Source organism: Salvelinus namaycush, chromosome 27 (genome assembly GCF_016432855.1).
Source record: "Salvelinus namaycush isolate Seneca chromosome 27, SaNama_1.0, whole genome shotgun sequence".
Classification (NCBI taxonomy): Eukaryota; Metazoa; Chordata; class Actinopteri; order Salmoniformes; family Salmonidae; genus Salvelinus; species Salvelinus namaycush.
The window spans coordinates 39452753-39475353 of record NC_052333.1 but is presented as its reverse complement, the minus strand read 5'-3'; the positions used below and the strand labels follow the sequence as shown (position 1 = coordinate 39475353).

The 22601-nt window shown below is 41.4% G+C and overlaps 1 protein-coding gene across 1 annotated transcript in view; it reads right to left on the bottom strand.

Annotated features, from left to right (window-relative positions):
• Nucleotides 1-22601, bottom strand: part of cgnb (cingulin b) — a 58585-nt gene that overhangs the window by 27317 nt on the left and 8667 nt on the right. Inside the window, exons 2-4 of the mRNA XM_038966857.1 lie at nucleotides 3516-4628; nucleotides 3340-3434; nucleotides 2720-2789 (exon numbers count right to left, since the gene is read on the bottom strand). Coding sequence (XP_038822785.1) covers nucleotides 2720-2789; nucleotides 3340-3434; nucleotides 3516-4619 — 1269 coding nt within the window. The 5' untranslated portion in view covers nucleotides 4620-4628. The remainder of the gene's footprint in view (nucleotides 1-2719; nucleotides 2790-3339; nucleotides 3435-3515; nucleotides 4629-22601) is intronic.

Genomic DNA, 22601 nt, shown 5'->3' with positions numbered 1-22601 from the left:
ACATGGTTAGTAGCTACAATCACACTAAAGGCTATATAATGAGATATAAATGACAGCTCATATACATAAGTGGTCATACCTGGAGGTTGCCATGTGCACACATAAAATGAATGTCTGCATAGAATTAATACTAGGCCAAGGCTGTGGATCCGTAGGTAACTGCCCTGTCCTGCCCGCCTGTATCCCTTTTCCCTACAGCTAAATTCTGAATCAAGTTCTGTGCATGTGTTTCTTTACAAAAAATGTTGGTCATCCTCCCTTCACATTTCTCACTGTCAATCATGAATGGTACGTTTTACAGGTGAAATATCCATGCAGCATCTGCATACCAACCACTTGATCTCAATCAGTTTCATGGGGATATGATTTTAGACCTTGAGTCATAGTGTTGTTTCAAAGTAGTGTTGTTTTGAATTATGTACAGTGTGCAAAATTTAGAGCAGATGGTGTTAAAGGCCCAGTGCAGTCAAAAACGTGATTTGTCTGTGTATTATATACATTTCCACCCTACGAGGTTGGAATAATACTATGAAATTGTGAAAAGTATGCTAATACCATTTTCGTATGAGAGCTTTTGGGGAAAAAACACCTGAAATTTCAGCTTGTGGGATGGAGTATGGCCTGCCTGGTGACATCACCAGAAGGTAAATTTGTTAATAGACCAATAAGAGAGTTCCAAACCCCTCTGCCAATAACAGCTAGTTTTCAGTTTTCCCCTCCCCACTCAGACCACTCCCACAGTTCTAACTCTTCGCTAAGAAGCTATTTATATATTTTTTTTAAATACAGTTTTAATTGAAAACAATCACAGTAAGCTACATAATTGTTCCCCGAAAATTTGATATTGAGATCAAAATGGCTGCATTGGACCTTAAACTGTAGAAATACCCATGTTGAGTTTCAAATCAAAGAACAGACTGAACAAAACTATAAAAACGCAACAAGTCCCATGTTTCATGAGCTGAAATAAAAGATCACAGAAATGCTCCATATGCACAAAAAGCTTATTGCCCACAAATCTGTTTACATCACTGTTAGTGAGCATTTCTTCTTTTCAGTTGTCACACAACATATTGCCACACTTCTCTCAAGTTGAGGGAACGTGCAATTGGCATGCTGACTGCAGGAATGTCCATCAGAGATGTTACCAGATAATTGAATGTTCATTTCTCTACCATAACCTGCCTTAAACTTTGTTTTAGAGAATTTGGCAGTACGTCCAACCGGCCTCAACCACAGACCACGTGTATGGCATTGTTTGGGCTAGCGTTTGCTGATGTCAACATTGTGAACAGAGTGCCCCATGGTGGCGGTGGTTATGGTATGGGCAGACATAAGCCACAGACAACGAACACAACTGCATTTTATCGACGTGCAATTTGAATGCACAGAGATGCCGTGAACGAGATCCTGAGGCCTACTAAGGTATCTGACCAACAGATGCATATCTGTATTCCCAGACCTGTGAAATCCATTGATTAGGGCCTAATGCATTTATTTCAATTGACTGATTTCCTTATCTGAACCAGAACTCAGTAAAATTGTTGAAATTGTTGCATTTATATTTTTTCTAGTGGTGCGCGCTGTTAAGTTTTGGCAACATGTGAGAAATTTTACCATTTGCACAATCATCCTAAAATATCATAAGAAATGAAGTGATGTTCTGTCTTACAGTAACGTTATACTATTATATTCAGTTATGTAGAATACCATCTTTGTGATCTTGCAGACATTGATTCAGCTTTGATCTAACTTTATTAAAACGAGCACCATTTGCCAGACTAGCCTGTTCTCTACGAGCAGAACAGAAACTGTGCGTGAAGTAGAAAAATCCACAGCCACTCTGTAAATACCATATGCATAAAGAAAATAGGCCTATACAAAGACCGCTGTACACAAATATAGGCTACTGACCGCAGGAACAAACTGTACAGAGGAGAATACAATTTTGACAGTGCAAAAATGCTGACTGTTGCCAAAACTGACCGTATCATTTTGAATACCCTGCGAGCCGCTTGATCTAATCTCCACATTTTTGGGGTGTCAAAACGGAGCTCTTGGAGACACAGAATATTACTATAAAGGTTATACAAACTCCCTCTTATATGTACAGAGAACACACACATCCTCAAGCTGTTACTCTTACATACAAAGATCAAACACGCACACACACATTTATAAACAAAAACACTTTTTCTTTGATATGAGCACACTAAAAGGGGTCAATCTCAGCTGAATAAGCACACAGTAGTACAAACACTTTCACCCCTTTTTCGTGATTATCCAATTGGTAGGTAAAGTCCCATCGCTGCAACTCCCTTATGGACTTGGGAGAGGCGAAGGTCGAGAGCCAATGCGTCCTCCGAAACACGACCCTGCCAAGCTGCACTGGTCGCTTAACCCCGAAGCCAGCTGTACCAATGTGTCGGAGGAAAACCCGTCCAACTGGCGACCGAGGTCAGCTTGCAGGCGCCAAGCCCGCCACAAGGAGTCGCTAGAGCGCGATGGGACAAGGAAATCCCCGGCCAGCCAAACCCTCATGTTGGGACCAATTGTGCAGCGCCTTATGGTCTCCCAGTCACAGCCAGCTGTGACACAGCCTGGGATCGAACCCGGGTCTGTAGTGATGCCTCAAGCATGGCAATGCAGTGCCTTAGACTGTTGCACAACTCGGGAGGCCATCATTTCCTTAAAAAAAAAAAAAAACTTTCATTCTTACCTTAGCACCACTGGTCGTCTCGTAGACAAGGTTGCCTTTACGTTTGATGGATACATCACTCTCACTGGTCCTAATGCAGAGGGCAGAAAATTACATGAAGTTGTGCTTTAGTAAGATAAGGATACCTATGAATGCAAGTGATCTCCAGTGGTAAACATTAGAATTAAGCAATAAGGCCCGAGGGGGTATGGCCAACATACCACGGCTAAGGGCTGTTCTTAGGCACGACGCAAAGGTATATTAGCCATATACCACAAACCCCAGAGGTGCCTTATTGCTATTATAAACTGGTTACCAACATAATTAGAGCAGGAAAAACAAATGTTTTGTCATACCGTGGTATACGGTCTGATATACTACGGCTGTCAGCCAATCAGCATTCAGGGTTCAAACCACCCAGTATATAATTACTGATATGAGTGTAATTGCTTTCTAAGAGTACAGGACATTTTGGTACAGGAGTAACAAAATAAATAATTTACGGTGAAACATTGCCCAATTCAAGCTTCAGTGTAGGATCTCTTGGTTTTTACCACTACCACAATAACATCTATCACAATGTAACTGCAGAGACTCGGAAACAACAGCCTTCTAGGTCACATGTTTGTAACTTTCTTTACCCCTCTTTCAGGATGGTGTAGACAGCTTGTTTGGTTGGTGGTTCCTCTCCACTGATGACCTCTCCAATCTGATTCCTCAGAGGGTCCGGCATCCCCTTCAAATGGTAAAAGACATTGAGGGTCAGAACAGATACATTATACTGCTCACACACACAAAACTCAACTCTGTTACTTACTGTCTTCTTTGGTGGGATGGCAGGAGGGGTTTCCTTGACTAACTTCCCAGGTGACTTTATGAAGCTCAGCTTGGGGCCAGGGAGGGCTGTCACCTTGGCAACTGAGGCAGTGCTCATCCTTAGGCTACTGTATGAAGGTGTGGATGACGTGGATGAGGAGGTGGAGGAGAAGAGCAAGGAGGTAGTGTTGGGAGTTGGCGAAGGAGGGGAGACCTCGGGATGAACGTCTTTGCAAGCATCCAGACTTCTGGAGCGTCTGCGTTCGTCGTACTTGAGCCGCAGCCTTGTTCCGGAGCGCCCCCTGGTCTCTCCAGTAGGAGTGCCAATGTTGAACTTGCTGATCAGCTTGTTGATAGGCGCCAGGGAGGTCTTGTCGATGGCAGGAACAATCGCCTCATTGAACGACACTGGAGGAAGGGGTTCTGGGATGGACAAATCAAGTCCATTTCTGCCCAGCAAACCACCGAGCCCCACCCCATTCTGCCTGGCCCCTCTGGGACAAACAGGTTTGAGCCCTGCCTCATTCAATTCCTCCCCATTGACCCAACCTCTCTCCTTCATATCCAATCTGTAGGGTTCTGCTGCTGTGGGACTGGGTTCTTCCTTGACCTTTACCTTCATCTGTCCTTCCCTCCGGGGCCCACCCTCACCCTCTCTCTGGCTCCCAGCCTGGCCATCCCCAGGAGGTCTCTTGAAAGGACTCCCAAAGTCCTCCCTGGCCTCGCCCTCTGGTGTGGACTTTGGAGAGACCGGAAAGCTGAGTCCTGCAGGGGCGTAAGGGTTCTGGACGTTCCCCCCTTCCTTCCTCTGGGGCAGACTGTTGTAGGGCGAGGAGAGGCCTGAGTTGGGGTTCTGTGACTGGGCCTGCTGGGTTTTCAGCTGCACCCCATACGAGTCTCCCTTCTCCCCATCCTTCAGCACCACGTAGGGCTGGCCGGAGATGCCCTGTACCCGCACGGCCACCCCGTACTTGGAGGGGGGCATGGCGCCGCTGCCCCCTCTGGTCTTCTCGGGGTAGCCCCCGCCAGTGTCATGGAGGTCCTTGATGAAGCGGATCTGGACGCCGTAGTCAAGCGGAGGCTTCCTGTCTGTGGAGAGCGCCATTTTGACTTCCTGGTTGGGCAGAGGGGGAAATTCTAATCAGTCCACACACCACACACACGTTGCAGTTGACAGCCAGCTTCACAAGCAATTTTTTAAAGAACAGTTGTACAGAAGTCAAAATAATATTTGTTCTCTTTATGCTAACAAGTCTCTCCATTTCTATCAAAGCCATTGTGTTTCAGGTTCTACACCTGATAATGAGCAGGTTACTGGCACAATGCATTCCCTGAAACTGACTCGCATCACACGGTTAATCATCCACTTAGTGCACCGCTTTCATTCTCACAAAGACATACTGTACACTACACATGAAATTCACATCTCATTCTGGTGTCTCACTGTTTCTCTACTAGTCTAGAATTTGCCTGGGGCTGTTTAGTTTCCTCTTAGTCACTGCTGCCTGCCACCACAGGACAGCCATTGATGGGGTTTGCATATGACCTCCATTATACGGATTGACATCCGCTTGGATCTTTTTCATATTTCTCCTACTTCATTTCCCAGACCTTTCCTTATACTTGCACAGTGTATGACCCACTGTTGCTTAAGGACAAAAAGTATGATGCAACTGGTATAGTATGAGATATGGCATATCTTCATGATACCCTATCATATACCCTATTCTGTACAATTGCTTTTCTCACAGGATGTAAAGTATTCATTGAGACAATTATGCCACTGGGCCACTGAGCATTTCTTTGTGCTGATGTAGTCCTTTCTGTGTGGGCGTAATGTGTGAGAGAGGAGGAGAAAGATAATGACTGAAGAGAGTGGGTTTAGAGGGCCTGCGGGTCCGACAGCGATCATTGTGATGTAGTCGGAATTTTTCATGCTGCCCGCTCATAAAAGATAAGCTATATCCTATATGCAAAACGTAGCTCAAGAGAAAGTGCAAGTGTCCACGCTCATCATTCTTGGTGCTTCACGTTCAATAGCCATAGCCTACCTCTGCGTGCGAGATCAGGTGTGCATGTAGTCTCAATTAAATTGAATAATAGGCTATAGCCTATGCATTGGCGGAGAAGCATACACAGTTATCTTTCTAAATAGGTTTACTACATTGCCTAGAATTAAATATTGATCACCTGTATTTGTCTCCATCTGAAAACCATCCCGCTCCTAAAAAAGGTAGGCTATATGCAAAACATAGCTCAAGAGAAAGTGTCCGCTTTCTCTCCAACTTTGTTATGTCCACGACCCCATTTTGATATCTGAAATTTCCCAACAATGTGAAAAAAACTACCTAATTTAACAGCCAATGTTAACTTTTTTTATTTGAATCTATGGCAGTCACTGTTAGAATGTTTCTCTATTATTTCTGATTGTCTCCTCCACTCACCACCACATACTTTTAATGTGGAGCTATGACAGTCAATTGCAAATTAGTCTGACATAAGGTCTCATCTCACCACCACTAATGAGATGGGTCTGCTTGATGCATGTCGCTTGGGAGATTCTCAAAGTCAAGGGGCGTGGTCGACAATGAGAACACTGAATCCAGCGTCATACAGATATGGTAGGCTACCCTTCGCCAGCTTATGAGTTATATGGTGCTTTGAAATCAACTGGGAAGTCGGGAAAAATACACAACGTCAAATCATGAAGTCAGTGAACTTTTGGTCGGAAAGTCAGAGCTCTATATAGAAGCCAGAGTTCCGAGTTCCTAGTTGCATCACATGTCTAAAATAACAATGCAGGACTGAGGTTGGTTTCGGGACCAGTTCTTGCATACAGAAAAATAAAGGCAGTCAGATAGTAATGAAAAGCTGCGGGTGTGGGTGAGATGAAGAAATCAGTGCCGCGCAGACCTCCAAGTGGGTACTTGTTTGTGCGTAGCATAAATTACTAGCTAGATATACGACTTCAGGTGTGTTAATATACTGGCAAGTCCGATGTATTAGTAGCCAACTAACTTTACGTTAGGTAGCTAGCTAACGTACCAGTACATACTGCTGTAATATGCGTTTAAGACAGCTAACAAATTGTCAGACAACATAACGTGAAACGTAACCTATTTGAAAAGTCATTACATTGCTTTAACTAATTATGACAAATGTTGAGCAATACATTTTCATCCACGCTCATCGGACTTTGGCTGCATATTTTCCGCCATTTACTTAAAATCTGAAAACGTTGTGAAGCCATGCCCATTTTCTGAAGAATTGCATTATGGGCCTTAAAAAGAACGGAAATAGTGTTCACTACTTGTATAATTCATATTTTGGCGAATTTAGTACGACATCTGGGAACTTTTGGCATACTAACTATTAGAGGTCGACCGATTATGATTTTTCAACACCGATACCGATTATTGGAGGACCAAAAAAAGCCGATACTGATTAAATCGGACGATTTTTATATATATTTGTAATAATGACAATTACAACAATACTGAATGAACACTTTTATTTTAACTTATTATAATACATCAATAAAAATCAATTTAGTCTCAAATAAATAATGAAACATGTTCAATTTGTTTTAAATAATGCAAAAACAAAGTGTTGGAGAAGTAAAAGTGCAATACGTGCCATGTAAAAAAAGCTAACATTAAAGTTCCTTGCTCAGAACATGAGAATATATGAAAGCTGGTGGTTCCTTTTAACATGAGTCTTCAATATTCCCAGGTAAAAAGTTTTAGGTTGTAGTTATTATAGGACTATTTCTCTCTATACTATTTGTATTTCATATACCTTTGACTATTGAATGTTCTAATAGGTACTTTAGTATTGCCAGCCAAATCTCGGGAGTTGATAGGCTTGAAGTCATAAACAGCGCAATGTTTGAAGCATTGCGAAGAGCTGCTGGCAAATGCATGAAAGTGCTGTTTGAATGAATGCTTACGAGCCTGTCTCTGCCTACCACCGCTCAGTCAGACTGCTCTATCAAATCATAGACTTAATTATAATATAATAACACACAGAAATACGAGCCTTAGGTCATTAATATGCTCAAATCCAGAAACTACCATTTCGAAAACAAAACGTTTATTCTTTCAATGAAATACGGAACAGTTCCGTATTTTATCTAACTGGTGGCATCCATAAGTCTAAATATTGCTGTTACATTGCACAACCTTCAATGTTATGTCATAATTATGTAAAATTCTGGCAAATTAATTACCGTCTGTTAGGAAGAAATGGTCTTCACACAGCTCGCAACAAACCAGGCGGCCCAAACTGCTGCATATACTCTGACTCTGCTTGCACAGAACGCAAGAAAAGTGACAATTTCCCTACTTAAAAGAAATTCATGTTAGCAGGCAATATTAACTAAATATGCAGGTTTAAAAATATATACTTGTGTATTGATTTTAAGAACGGCATTGATGTTTATGGTTAGGTACACATTGGTGCAACGACAGTGCTTTTTACGCGAATGCGCTTGTTAAATCCCTCGTTTGGCGAAGTAGGCTGTGATTCAATGACAAATTAACAGGCACCACATCGATTATATGCAACGCAGGACAAGCTAGATAAACTAGTAATATCATCAACCATGTGTAGTTAACTAGTGATGGTTAAGATTCATTGTTTTTTTATACGATAAGTTTAATGGTAGCTAAAATAGATTTGGGCCTAATACATTTATGTAAATTGATTTCCTTATATGAACTAACTCAGTAAAAATCATAGAAATTGTTGCGTTTATATTTTTGTTCAGTGTATATAATACATACACAATGCACACTTACAATAACCCCTAATGACAATTAATTGATGTCAATGTATCAATCATGCAATGATTTGGATTAGTAGTAGATAGCACATTGGACTGGAGTATGCATTGGCTGTTATAAACTGTTGTGAATGCTTATTGCTTACGACAGGTATCATGCTCTGGTTAAATTGCCGTTGTACAAGCTTTATGACACAGTTTCAGTTACATGTGGCCCATCAACCATGTAGCCTCATGTAACCATGAGCAGGGGGGGGGAAAGGTGGACAGGATACTCCTATTGTCCCAACTCCTTGGAGCATGATCCACCAGTGGCTATGCTAGGAATGGGCCTTTCTCCTCTCATCTACCACAGAGCCATCTCCCACAGACTTCATAGACCCATCAGTCAGAGTGTGCACACCCTCCACCCATCTGTCTCAACACAGAAGCTGCCTCACTCCTCTTTCCTTTAATTTTCTTGCTAGTTTCGGGCTACAGATGCTGCCAAACTGCTCAAGTTTATCCCACAGCAGTTGAGTGAGGGCCGTTCTCTCGTTTTCTGATTAATTGGTAACCCGGGGGCAATGAATCAATAACCAGAGGTAATTAGCTATTGGTTTACACTGTAACAGCCCATGCCTTGACCATTAGGCATTAGGTGAGATTAACAAGTCAGCCTTTGTCTTCCAAAAAATTCTCAGGATTCCAGACATTCTCTCTATACTAAATGTTCTGCGTGAGTTTCCATTGGTTTAAGAAGCCGATGAGGAGGAAGCTGTACAATTGGAGAATTGGGGCATCTAATGTATGAATAAGGGAAGTTTTAGTTTGAGGGTTTAAACAGAGTTGATCGGAAGGGGTTAGTTAGTAAGGCTAACTGCCATCTCATTCCAAAATCATGAGTATTAATATGCAGTTGGTCCCCCTTTGCTTCTAACAGCCTCAGTAAAGAGTGTTGCAAACGAGGACAGATGATTTTTACACGCTACGCGCTTCAGCACTCCCATTCGGTGAGCTTGTGTGGCCTACCACTTTGCTGCTGAGCCGTTGTTGCTCCTAGACGTTTCCACTTAACAATAACAGTTCTTACAGTTGACTGGGGCAGCTCTTGCAGGGCAGAAATTTGACGAACTGACTTGTTGGAAAGGTGGCATCCTATGACAGTGCCATGTTGAAAGTTACTGATCTCTTCAGTAAGGCTATTTTACTGCCAATGTTCATCTATGGAGATTGCATGGCTTTGTGCTCGATGTTATACACCTGTCAGCAACGGGTGTGGCTGAAATAGCCAAATCCACTAATTTGAAGGGGTGTCCACATACTTTTGTACATAGTGTACTATAGGACAGAAAGTAAACATATCTATATTAAGTTAACTGGCAAATGTTATTACAAGGGAGACTCCTTGTCAAAACATGGATGAATCAACTGTGTTGTGGTACTTTGCCATTAGAGAAACTACAGGATTTTCAAAAATGGGAGACATAAGCCCGGATGGCAAAGTTTGGTGAACGTATTGGGAGGCTACGCCGTTACAACCCAGTAGCAGGCCAGGGTTTTGCTCCATTGGTCTCACTCTATCCCACTCTCTCAGACAAGGCCACGTCACAATGCATTACTATGTCAACAGAGAGCGGAATGTCACCGAACAGGACTGTTTGCCAGCCAGCCATCGTCCTTCCCTCTCCCCACGCCCCTCCCACTCGCCCTCTCTGCCCCACTTCCTCACCCATGCCGTTTGCCCTATATGTGAAAAAGCACCACCACTGGAGTTAAAATACTTTTTTTTTTATCCATCCATACTGTATGGGGGTTTGAATGACTAAATTACATATAAAAAATATCACAACTACTTTATAATCACAACCCTTGGAACACAAGGGAGTAAACTAATTCAAATCTACACAACCCTAAAGCCTGAAAAGGTGAGAATTCGTTTTTTTAAATTCAAAGAACACCTGGATTGTACAATATTTGCACAAGCTCTCAAGTTGGTTGTTATTCATTACTTGACAGCCATTTTCAAGTCTTGACAGCCATTTTCAAGTCTTGACAGCCATTTTCAAGTCTTGACAGCCATTTTCAAGCCGATTTAGGTCCAAACTGTAACTAGGCCACTCAGGAACATTCAATGCCATCTTGGTAAGCGACTCCAGAGTATATTTGGCCTTGTGTTTTAGGTCATCATCCTGCTGAATTTGAATTTGTTACCCAGTATCTACTGAAAAACAGAACCAGGCTTTCCTTTAGGATTTTGCCTGTGTTTAGCTGTATTGTTACTTTGTATCCTTTTTTCTTTTTTTTTTTTCTACTCCCGGAGTCCTTGCCGATGACAAGCATGCCCATAACATGATGCAGTCACCCCCATGCTTGAAAATATGAAAGCGGTACTCAGTAACGTGTTGGATTTGCCTCAAACATAACGCTTTGTATTCAGAACATAAAGTTAATTTCTTTGCCACATTTCTTGCAGTTTTACTTTAGCGCAACAGGATGCATGTTTTGGAATAAAACATTCTGTAGAGGCCTCAACTACAATGTTGATCCATCCTCAGTTTAATTGCTGTGATAAGAGAAAACAAACTGTTTTAAAGTCAGTATTAGGCTGATGGTGAAATTCTTGAGCACTTTCTTTCCTCTCTGGCAACAGTTAGGAAAGACCCCTGTATATTTCTAGTGACATCTACCGATAGGTGCCCTTCTTTGCGAGGCATTGGAAAACCTCCCTGGTTTTGTGGTTGATTCTGTGTTAGTTGAACAGTGTATTTCAGAGGGACCTTGCAGCTTGATGTGCACCCACACTGCCCGTTCATCATGACACAATTAATAAGAAATTATGGATAGCACTGGGAGTCATTACTTGAATGTGTCACCCCTGTATGGGATTGTCCCTTATTGCCCGTTTCCACCTAAGTGGAAAACCTGAGTCTCATTGCTCAACTTGCACACATAATTATCTGAGAAGTTCATGTGGAGGACCATCTAATTGTGCTTAATATTCTCTTCGATGTATCTGAACTGAACTGGGGAATCCAGTTGTAGTGTTGACTGCCATTCTCCTCTAGCTATCAGTTGAACTCTAAATCAACTCCCCTATGATTCCTATTTTGGTTCTTTACACAGTTTTTATAGTTCTTATCACCAACAGTGCTCCCATGTGGCCTTTATTAGGGTTGTGATCAGCAAACTGTACTTCATCGAAGCAACATTCAGTGCATTCACGGCGCATGCATCTTTGGTCCTCTTTATTACACGTTATACTTGACAGGAGTGGGGACAGACTTTTAGTAGGAACCATGTCTCTGTTTACCAAACTGTCAATGAGAAGATTCTGGTACTTATGTGGATGGCATGCACACGTACTGCGGTCACTAGGCTTAGTCTCGAACATAGAATGGCCTGTATCTTCTGAACAGTCTGTAGGACAAGCGGTGTTGCCTCTTAACACTTTTGAGTGTAGTCCTTGTGCAGTATTCTCCTATCTTTCTTCTTTCCTTCCAACAGTGTCTCTTCCCTGAGAGCAGAATTATGTTTTTTTTGCTTTTCACTGGTAGATTTATTTTTCTGTTGCATGACGGGCAATGGTATTCCTCACTGACCGTTGACGTTAGTTCTGTTTTTGTTCTGTATTCCTTTTTTCTGTACCTCAGCCGTTCATCTCTAATTCATCTCATCAGCATCTTATTTTTGCTCTAAGGTTTTTCCATCTCCGCTTTGAGTTTCACTCGCTCTGCCAGGGCCTAGTGTTGATCTTTGTCTGTTCCTTGGTAGGATAGGTGAATGCTCTGGTGTGCTGCATTGTACAAGGGCTCGGTCTCCCTGGATTTCCTGCTCTTAGATTAATTAGTTCATGAAGGTTCTCTTTTCACTACACCTCTTCTTTGAGTTTCTCCATTTCTCCCGAAGCTTCACTTTACATTTCTCAACTCGATTTCTGCTCTGGATATCCCCCCAAAAATGTTTTTATTACAATCTCAAAAGTAGGACTAATATTCAATTAGGACAACAATTTAGATTTGCATAATGACTTCCTCTCTCCTCTCAGGATCAGCATTTTGTCTCTCCCTGTATCTCAGTGTTCTCTCTGCACTCAACATCTCACGTCCTCAAGCTGACATGGATAAAAATAAAATTAGTCTATAGCCAACCTTTTTTTCAAGTACAACAGCGCCTCTTCAACCTCAGGAGGCTGAAGAAATGTGGCTTCCTGTCGGGCTGTATCACCGCCTGGTACGGCAACTGCACCAACCGCAACGCTCTCCAGAGGGTGGTGCGGTCTGCCCAACGGGAACAAACTACCTGCCCTCCAGGACACCTACAGCACCCGATGTCACAGGAAGGCCAAAAAGATCATCAAGGACAACAACCACCCGAGCCACTGCCTGTTCACCTCGCTATCATCCAGAAGGCGAGGTCAGTACACGTGCATCAAAGCTGGGACCGAGAGACTGAAAAACAGCTTCTATCTCAAGGCCATTAGAACGTTAAACAGCCATTACTAGGCAGCTTCCACCCGGTTACGTAACCCTGCAGCTTAGAGGCTGCTGCACTACATACATAGACTTGAAATCACTGGCCACTTTAATAAAGGAACACTAGTCGCTTTAATAATGCTGACATTTTTGCTTTACTCATATGTATATATACACTGTATTCTATTCTACTGTACTTTAGTCTAATCCTAATATTTATTTATTCTTTAAATCCATTATTTTACTTTTAGGTTTGTGTATTGTTAGATATTACTGCACTGTTGGAGCTAGAAACACAAGCATTTTACTACACTCGCAATAACATATGCTAAACACGTGTATGTGACTAATAAAATGTTATTTGATTTATAACTATACTGAACAAAAATATATAAATGCAACGTGCAACAATTTCAAATATTTTACCGAGTTACAGTTCATAAGGAAATCAGTCAATTTGAATAAATGCATGTGGCAGTAATCTATGTATTTCACATGACTGGGAATACAGACATGCATCATTTGGTCAAAGATACCTTAAAAAAGGAAGGGGCGTGGATACATTTTTATAAAGTCAATACCTGGTGTGACCACTATTTGCCTCATGCAGTAGGACATCTCCTTTGCATTGAGTTGATCAAGCTGATGATTGTGGCCTGTGGGAAAGATGTCCCACTCCTTTTCAATGGCTGTGAGAAGTTGCTGGATATTGGCGTAAACTGGAACATGCCATTGTACACCTTGATCCAGAGCATCCCAAACATGCTCAATGGGTGACATGTCTGGTGAGTATACAGGCCATGGAAGAACTGGGACATTTTCAGCTTCCAGGAATTGTGTACAGATCTTTGCAACATTGGTTTGTGCATTATCATGCTGAAACATGAGGTGACAGGGGCAGACGAATGACACGACAATGGGCCTCAGGATCTCATCACGGTATCTCTGTGCATTCAAATTGCCATCGATAAAATGCAATTGTGTTTGTTGTCTGTAGCTTATGTCTGTCCATACCATAACCCCACCATGGGGCACTGTTCAAAGTTGACATCAGCAAACTGCTCGCCCACACGACGCCATACACGTACGTGGCCTGCGGTTGATCATGATTGGACATGATTTGGAAAGGCACACACCTGTCTATATAAGGTCCCACAGTTGACAGTGCATGTCAGAGCAAAAACCATGCCATGAGGTCGAAGGAATTGTCCATAGAGCTTGTTCAATTGTCCACACAGGATTGTATCGAAGCACAGATCTGGGGAAGGGTACCAAAAAATGTCTGCAACATTAGTCAAAGAACACAGTGGCCTCAATCATTCTTATATGGAAGAAGTTTGGAACCACCAAGCCTCTTTCTAGAGCTGGCCGCCCGGCCAAACTGAGCAATCGGTGGAGGAAGGCCTTGGTCAAGGAGGTGACCAAGAACCCAATGGTCACTCCGACAGAGCTCTAGAGTTCCTCTGTGGAGATGGGAGAACCTTCTAGAAGGACAACCATGTCTACAGCACTCCACCAATCAGGCCGTCATGGTAGAGGTCAGACGGAAGCCACCCCTCAGTATAAGGCACAACGGCCCGCTTGTAGTTTGCCAAAAGGCACCTAAAGACTCTCAGACCATGAGAAACAAGATTCTCTGGTCTGATGAAACCAAGATTCAACACTTTGGCCTCAATGCAAAGCGTCACGTCTGGAGGAAACCTGGCACCATCCCTAGGGTGAAGCATGGTGGTGGCAGCATCATGCTGTGGGGATGTTATTCAGAAGCAGGGACTGGGAGACGAGTCAAGATCGAGGCAAAGATGAACTGAGCAAAGTACAGAGCCGATGTATTTACTGCTGAACCTCAGGACAAAACATCAATCCAGTGGAGGCTGGTGACTGGAAAATTGAGGAGGATGAGAGACCCAGGATATAGGCTGCGTCATTATGGGGTATTGTGTGTGTGTGGGGGGGGGGGGACTAATCAATTTTAGAATAAGGCTGTAATGTAACAAAATGAGGAAAAAGTCAAGGGGTCTGAATATTTTCTGAATGCACTGTACGGCTACTATATCTAGGGAAACCAAAGTTCCAAAGGCTGGGCCTTATATAGTGTATAAGAGGTCATACAAGACGTTTTGTAGTGATTCCTATTTTGTTGATGTAAATAATATTTGTTGGTCCGTGGTGTGTAATAAGGAGCAAACAGACGTTGCAGTTCACATGAAATTGCTTTCCCCAGTTACTAATAAGCATGCACACATTAAGAAAATGACTATAAAAACTTGAATCACTGGATTGATGAGGAATAGAAAAACTACGGTTGAAAGGGATGAAGCAAAATAAATGGCAAATAGGTCTGGCTGAACAACCAATTGGCAAACGTACTGCAATTGAGAAATCATGTGACTAAACTGAATTTAAAAAAGTAACTACACTATGAAACAAAGATAAATGACATCGAGAACGATATTAAAAAGTGTTGGAGCACCTTCAATATGGGGCGGCAGCGTAGCCTAGTGGTTAGAGCGTTGGACTAGTAAATCCCCGAGCTGACAAGGTACAAATCTGTCGTTCTGCCCCTGAACAAGTCAGTTAACTGTTCCTAGGCCATCATTGAAAATAAGAATAGTTCAATAAAAAATATATAATTTTGGGAAAAAAGGCAGACTTCTGATTCATTGAATCAGAAGGCTCATTTGTTACAAAACCGACTGATATTGCTACTTTAATTACTTTTTCATTGGCAAGATCAGCATAATGAAGCATGACATGCCAGCAACAAATGCTGACACTACACATCCAAGTATATCTGACCGAATTTTGAATTCCGTAAAGTGAGTGTGGAAAAGGTGAAACAATTGTGTATCAACAATGACAAGGCACACAACTTGGATGGAAAATGACTGAGGATAATAGCGGACGATATTGCCAGTCTTATTTGCCATATCTACAATTTAAGCCTACATATATCTACAATTTAAGCCTCCTCTCAGGCCTGGAGAAGCAAAAGTAATTCAATTATCCAAGAATAGTAAAGCCCCCTTTACTGGCTCAAATAGCCAACCAATCAGCCTGTTACCAACCCTTAGCAAACTTTTGGAAAAAATGGTGTTTGACCAGATGCAATGCTATTTTACAGTAAACATTTTTTTTAAATTATTATTATTATTTTTTTTTACAAACGTTCAGCATGCTTATAGGGAAGGACATTCAACAAGCACAGCACACAAATAACTGATGATTGCCTGAGAGAAATGAATGATAAAAAGATTGCGGGGGCTGTTTTGTTAGACTTCAGTATGGCTTTTGACAATATTGATCAAAGTCTGCTGCTGGAAAAATGTACAGTTGAAGTCGGAAGTTAACATACAATTAGGTTGGAGTCATTAAAACTCGTTTTTCAACCACTCCACAAATGTATTCTTAACAAACTATAGTTTTGGCAAGTCGGTTAGGACATCTACTTTGTGCATGACACAAGTAATTTTTCCAACAATTGTTGACAGATTATTTCAGTGGGTTAGAAGTTTACATACACTAAGTTGACTGTGCTTTTAAACAGCTTGGAATATTCCAAAAAATGAGGTCATGGCTTTAGAAGCTTCTGATAGGCTAATTGACATAATTTGAGTCAATTGGAGGTGTACCTGTAGATGTATTTCAAGACCTACCTTCAAACTCAGTGCCTCTTTGCTTGACATCATAGGAAAATCAAAAGATATCAGCCAAGACCTCAGAAAAATAATTGTAGACCTCCACAAGTCTGGTTCATCCTTGGGAACAATTTCCAAACACCTGAAGGTACCACGTTCATCTGTACAAACAATAGTACGCAAGTATAAACACCATGGGACCACGCAGTCGTCATACCACTCAGGAACAAGACGCGTTCTGTCTCTTAGAGATTAACGCATTTTGGTGCGAAATGTGCAAATCAATCCCAGAACAACAGCAAAGGACCTTGTGAAGATGCTGGAGAAAACAGTTACAAAAGTATCTATATCCATAGTAAAAGGAAGAAGCCACTGCTCCAAAACCGCCATTAAAAAGCCAGACTACGGTTTGCAACTGCACATGGGGACAAAGATCGTACTTTTCGGTGCTCTGGTTTGATGAAACAAAAATAGAACTGTTTGGCCATAATGACCATCATTATGTTTGGAGAAAAAAGGGGGAGGCTTGCAAGCCGAAGAACACCATCCCAACCGTGAAGCACAGGGGTGGCAGCATCATGTTGTGGGGGTGCTTTGCTGTGGGATGGACTGGTGCACTTCACAAAATAGATGGCATCATAGGCAGGAAAATTATGTGGATATATTGAAGCAGCATCTCAAGACATCAGTCAGGAAGTTAAAGCTTGGTCGCAAGTGGGTCTTCCAAATGTACAATGACCCCAAGCATACTTCCAAAGTTGTGGCAAAATGGCTTAAGGACAAAGTCAAGGTATTGGAGTGGCCATCACAAAGCCCTGACCTCAATCCTGTAGAAAATTTGTGGGCAGAACCGAAGAAGCGTGTGCGAGCAAGGAGGCGTACAAACCTGACTCAGTTACACCAGCTCTATCAGGAGAAATGGGACAAAATTCAACCACCTTATTGTGGGAAGCTTGTGGAAGGCTACCCGAAACGTTTGACCCAAGTTAAACATTTTAAAGGCAATGCTACCAAATTGAGTGTATGTAAACTTCTGAACCACTGGGAATGTGATGAAAGAAATAAAAGCTGAAATAAATCATTATCTATTATTCTGACATTTCATTCTTAAAATAAAGTGGTGATCCTAACTGACCTAAGACAGGGAATTTTTAGTAGGATTAAATGACAGGAATTGTGAAAAACTGAGTTTAAATATAGTTGGCTAAGGTGTATGTAAAATTCCGCCTTCAACTGTATGTGTTATGGCTTTAAATCCCCTGCTATATTGTGGATAAAGAGTTACCTGTCTAACAGAACACAGAGAGTGTTCTTTAATGGAAGCCTCGCCAACATAATCCAGGTAGAATCAGGAATTCCCCAGGGCAGCAGTTCAGGCCCCTTGCTTTTTACTAACTACATGCCTCTGGCTTTGAGTAAAGCCAGTGTGTATGTATGCGGATGACTCAACACTATACACGTCAGCTACTACAGTGAGTGAAATGACTGCAACGGTTAACAAAGAGCTGTAGTTAGCTTCAGAATGAGTGGCAAGAAATAATTTAGTCTTAAATATTTCAACACTAAAAGCATTGTATTTGGGACAAATCATTCACTAAACCTCAACTAAATCTAAATGTGGAAATTGAGCAAGTTGAGCTGATAAACTGCTTGGAGTAACCCTGGATTGTAAACGATCATGGTCAAAACATTGATACAACAATAGCTAAAATAGGGAGAAGTCTGTCCATAATAAAGCGCTACTCTATCTTCTTAACAGCACTATGAACAAGGCAGTTCCACCAGGCCTTTGTCGCACCTGGACTACTGTTCAGTCGTGTGGTCAGGTGCCACAAAAAGGGACTTAGGAAAATTGCTATTAGCTCAGAACAGGGCAGCACAGCCGGCCCTTGGATGTACACACAGCGCAAATAATAATATGCATGTCAATAAATACACACCTTATGTAACAGCGGGGACTGTGAAGCAACACAAAACACATGCACACACGATAACATACAAACTATACAGACGTCCACATTAATTTTGTGTTGTAGATATGTGGTAGTGGAGTAGGGCCTGAGGGCACACAGTGTGCTGTGAAATGTTATGAATGTAATGTTTTTTTTAAATTGTATAACTGCCTTAATTTTTCTGTACCCTGTCTTGGCAGCAGCTAATGGGGATCCATTATAAATACAACCGGAGTGACTTGACAACACTGGCTACAACAAAATGGTTCCAGTCTGGCTAGCTACATTGTCAGATATACATTTCTAATTGTCAGATAGTACACTTGAACTTGCAATGAAAATGACTGTTAGCTAGCGAAAGTTATCTTGCTGACTAGCTACTTGTATGATCTGTGTAGTAATATTGTTCGAATCAGAAATCAATTTGCATTGCTAGTTATAGCCTAATGTTAGCTGGCTAACATTAAACCTAGTTAGCTAGCTCTTTAGCTACCTGCAGATGCATACTACAGCTATGACAATGTTTGTATTGGTAGTAGTATGAGTTGGGATTATGCCGGTTCATTATAGCTATCTAGATGAACCGACACACACAAGTTTCTACTTTAATCCAATGTAAAAAAGACAACTTCAAATTTAAAGACCAGATTGAGCCGGTCGTTCACACGAGATGGGGAGACAGGCAAATGGGAGAAACAGTGGTTGAAGTAGGGATTGCTCCCTGTTCTCAGGTGGAACGTTGTATGTGACATGTGCCGGAGATTGTTAGCACTACACCAAGGCTCTGCACAGGAAATTCTAATATTAAATGGTTGATGGCAGTGGGTAACTAAATCATAGATTGCATTCGCCTTGTCCAAACATTTTGGGATGGCTGATCTACGTTTCCCAAGTGCTGGGTGTTTGAAAGCATTCTTATCACAATTTCTCCCAACAAAAAAAACAATAAAAATCACCCAACCTTCAAGAAAAATCAAATGAATTACAATATTCAGAAGGTTTGTGCCTACTAGTTGAAAATCCTTGCCATCTTCTTACTCTACATAGACAAAATATGCGTTTGAGTTGTGCACAATAATAAATTGTCAAATTATATTTGAGGCCTGGAGCATTTAATATCCAATGATTATTTGTATGACTTATTTAACTGTCCATGGTGAATGGCTGGAAAAATACAGCCGCAATTCATTTTCAAAGTATGTAATCAAATATGATTACACTTGCAGGCGCTCTGATTTAAAAATAAATACAAATGTACGCATTGACAATGGACTAATTAGACAAATAAAAGCAGTACTTTCAATGCGTGAGATATAAGAGGTGTTGAGTGAGAGCATGAAGAGTCAAATGTGTGTCTCATGACCAATGTGTGAGAATTGGCAGCTCTGAATCCAAGCACATATTTTACTTCCTTCTTTGCACCAATGGGTACACTCGCAATGGCCGCCAGTCCACCCATTACGCCATCGGCTTGAATGGGGACGCCCGTTCTAGTCATATGGCAGCACATGCAGTCAGGAGCAGAGGAGGATAAAGTGTGCGCCTTTTTGCTATTCAAAACGGTTATTACGGTGACCATGGTCATTTGGCAGGCCAAAATTCCATGACTGTCAGAGCGCCCTTTTCCATCCCTCTGGAAACTGTAGTTCTTATTGACAGATTTATCAGGTGGGTGAGAAGCCTGACCAATGTCACAAAAATTACTTTAAAAATCCTGTGCCTAATTGAATTTAAGAATTCTGCATGACCTACTTCTAATCTTGAAGCATCATTTTCTACACTGATCTCTGAGTGAAGCAATTTAAGGATCCTATGGTTCTAACAATGAAATTAGCTTTAATAAGATGCATTTGGGAAACCGGCCCCGGGCCCGTTGTGCTTTCCCATGAGTACCTTTCCACATGTTTGATACTTATTGACAATTTGTCCTATAGGAGGGAATCATTTCATTAACAACATGAATTGATATGTGACCTGTTTCAGGAAACTAGGCATATGTCGCAAGTCACAAATTCACAGGAGCCATTTGAACATAAAATAATCGTTTTCTTGAACATGTGAACTTTCATGTGCCTTAATACATTTTTATGCCATCTGTACAAGACTGTAACTACTACCAATTGGATACCACGAAATTAGGGAGAAAATATATAAAAATAAACAAAATAAAAAAAGAATTCAGAGCCTAGTTGGTTTAGCCAAAGAAAAAGGAAGGGACCTTCCTGCTAGCCATGATTGGCTGAGATAATGAGTGGGCTGGAGTTTCAGATTGGTCTGTGGTGTAGCATCGGGTCTATAAAATGAGCTGCTCGTTATGTGTACATAATCCTTTCTACTGCAGTTTTTTGAAAAATATAACGTTAGCCATGGACAACTGCAAATATGTTGCTACTGCTCTCAAATATATTGCTGCCCTGAATTTATCAGGCGCTAATCGACAAAGCTCAGTGGGAAAAATGTGATTGACTACCTTCTGGAGGAACGATTGTGCCATGCACAATCCCTGATTTAGGTAAAAACATTTTAAATCGAAAACATTGTAGTACACAGTACACCCTCCATATAATTCATAACATAGGCCTAATAGTACTGTATAGTTATTTTTACTTGCACACATTATAGCTGGGTCACCCCGTCCTGCCCCAACACACCCCAATCAGCTTTAGGATCTTAGTGAAACATTCATTGGTTTCAGGTGTGTTAGGCCAAGGCCAGAGTGACAACAGTACGGCAGACTCCCAGGGAAAGGACTGAGCAGCCCAGCAGCTAGGGATTGCGTAAATAGGTATCGCCACTGACGTGGGCATGTCTTCAAATACAGACTCCTTTTGTTGCACAGTATTCCATATAAGGCATCCAGCCAGACCTTATGAAAGTTGCACAGTATACCCTTAATCTTTAAAACAAATCTAGTGATATTGTACATAACTTTATATTTCTTCCATGCATTGTGGCTGGATAACCAATAACCTTCCAATCAATGGCAATTCATTTAATAGCCAACATAAATGCTATGTTGTACAATTTCTTCTGATAATTGCATAAATAAATCCTTCTCTACTATTATTCTGACATTTCACATTCTTAAAATAAAGTGGTGATCCTAACTGACTTAAGACAGTGAGGCTCTCCAGTATCAACATTTCCCAGCAAACAAAAACTTGGAGAAGAGAGAACCTGTAGACATGCTGAGAAAAGAACTTACTCTTTGCCGGAATTCAGCCAGCCTTCACAAGAACACAACATACAGTTGAAGTCGGAAGTTTACATACACCTTACCAAATACATTTAAACTCAGTTTTTCACACTTCCTTACATTTAATCCTAGTAAAAATTCCCTGTCTTAGGTCAGTTAGGATTTCCTTTGATTTTCCCATGATGTCAAGCAAAGAGGCACTGAGTTTGAAGGCAGGCCTTGAAATACATCCACAGGTACCTCTCCAATTGACTCAAATGATATCAGAAGCTTCTAAAGCCATTACATAATTTTCTGACATTTTCCAAGCTGTTTAAAGGCACAATCAACTTAGTGTATGTAACTTCTGACCCACTGGAATTGTGATACAGTGAATTAAGTGAAATAATCTGTCAACAATTGTTGGAAAACTTACTTCTGTCATGCACAAAGTAGATGTCCTAACCGACTTGCCAAAACTAGTTTGTTAATTAGAAATTTGTGGAGTGGTTGAAAAACGAGTTAATGACTCCAACCTAAGTGCATGTAAACTTCCGACTTCAACTGTATGTCCCCTTGTGCTTTACACCTCCAGCAGAATAATCATATTTCTGAGTGCATGATTTTCAATTTCACTGGCATATAGAACGTTCTATGGAGGTTCTTAAACTGCAGTCATTTACAGCTGAGATTATATGAACATGTCTGGGCATTCTAATATATCTGTACCCATTCATCATCAACAGCGTCTCCCAGGTCTTCCTCACAGGTTTTGTTTTACATGGTTTTGTGTCATCGGGAAAAGCCTCGATCGACCCTTCATAAAGTTTGGAAATCAACTTGAGGTTTGTCAAGACTTCCATAAAATAGGATCTGGACAATCCAGCAAACATTGGACAGACTGGTCTTCCCTGGCTGCCTGACCCTGCTGAGACCCCTATCAACATCTAATCCTCCTAAAATGAGGCGTGACAAAGAATGACCTTGGTGTACATTTATACATTATATTAACCCAGAACAGAATCAATGGTTCAATAATTGAAATTACCATTAATCCCAGATCCAGGACCGTAGCTTTAAGCTTA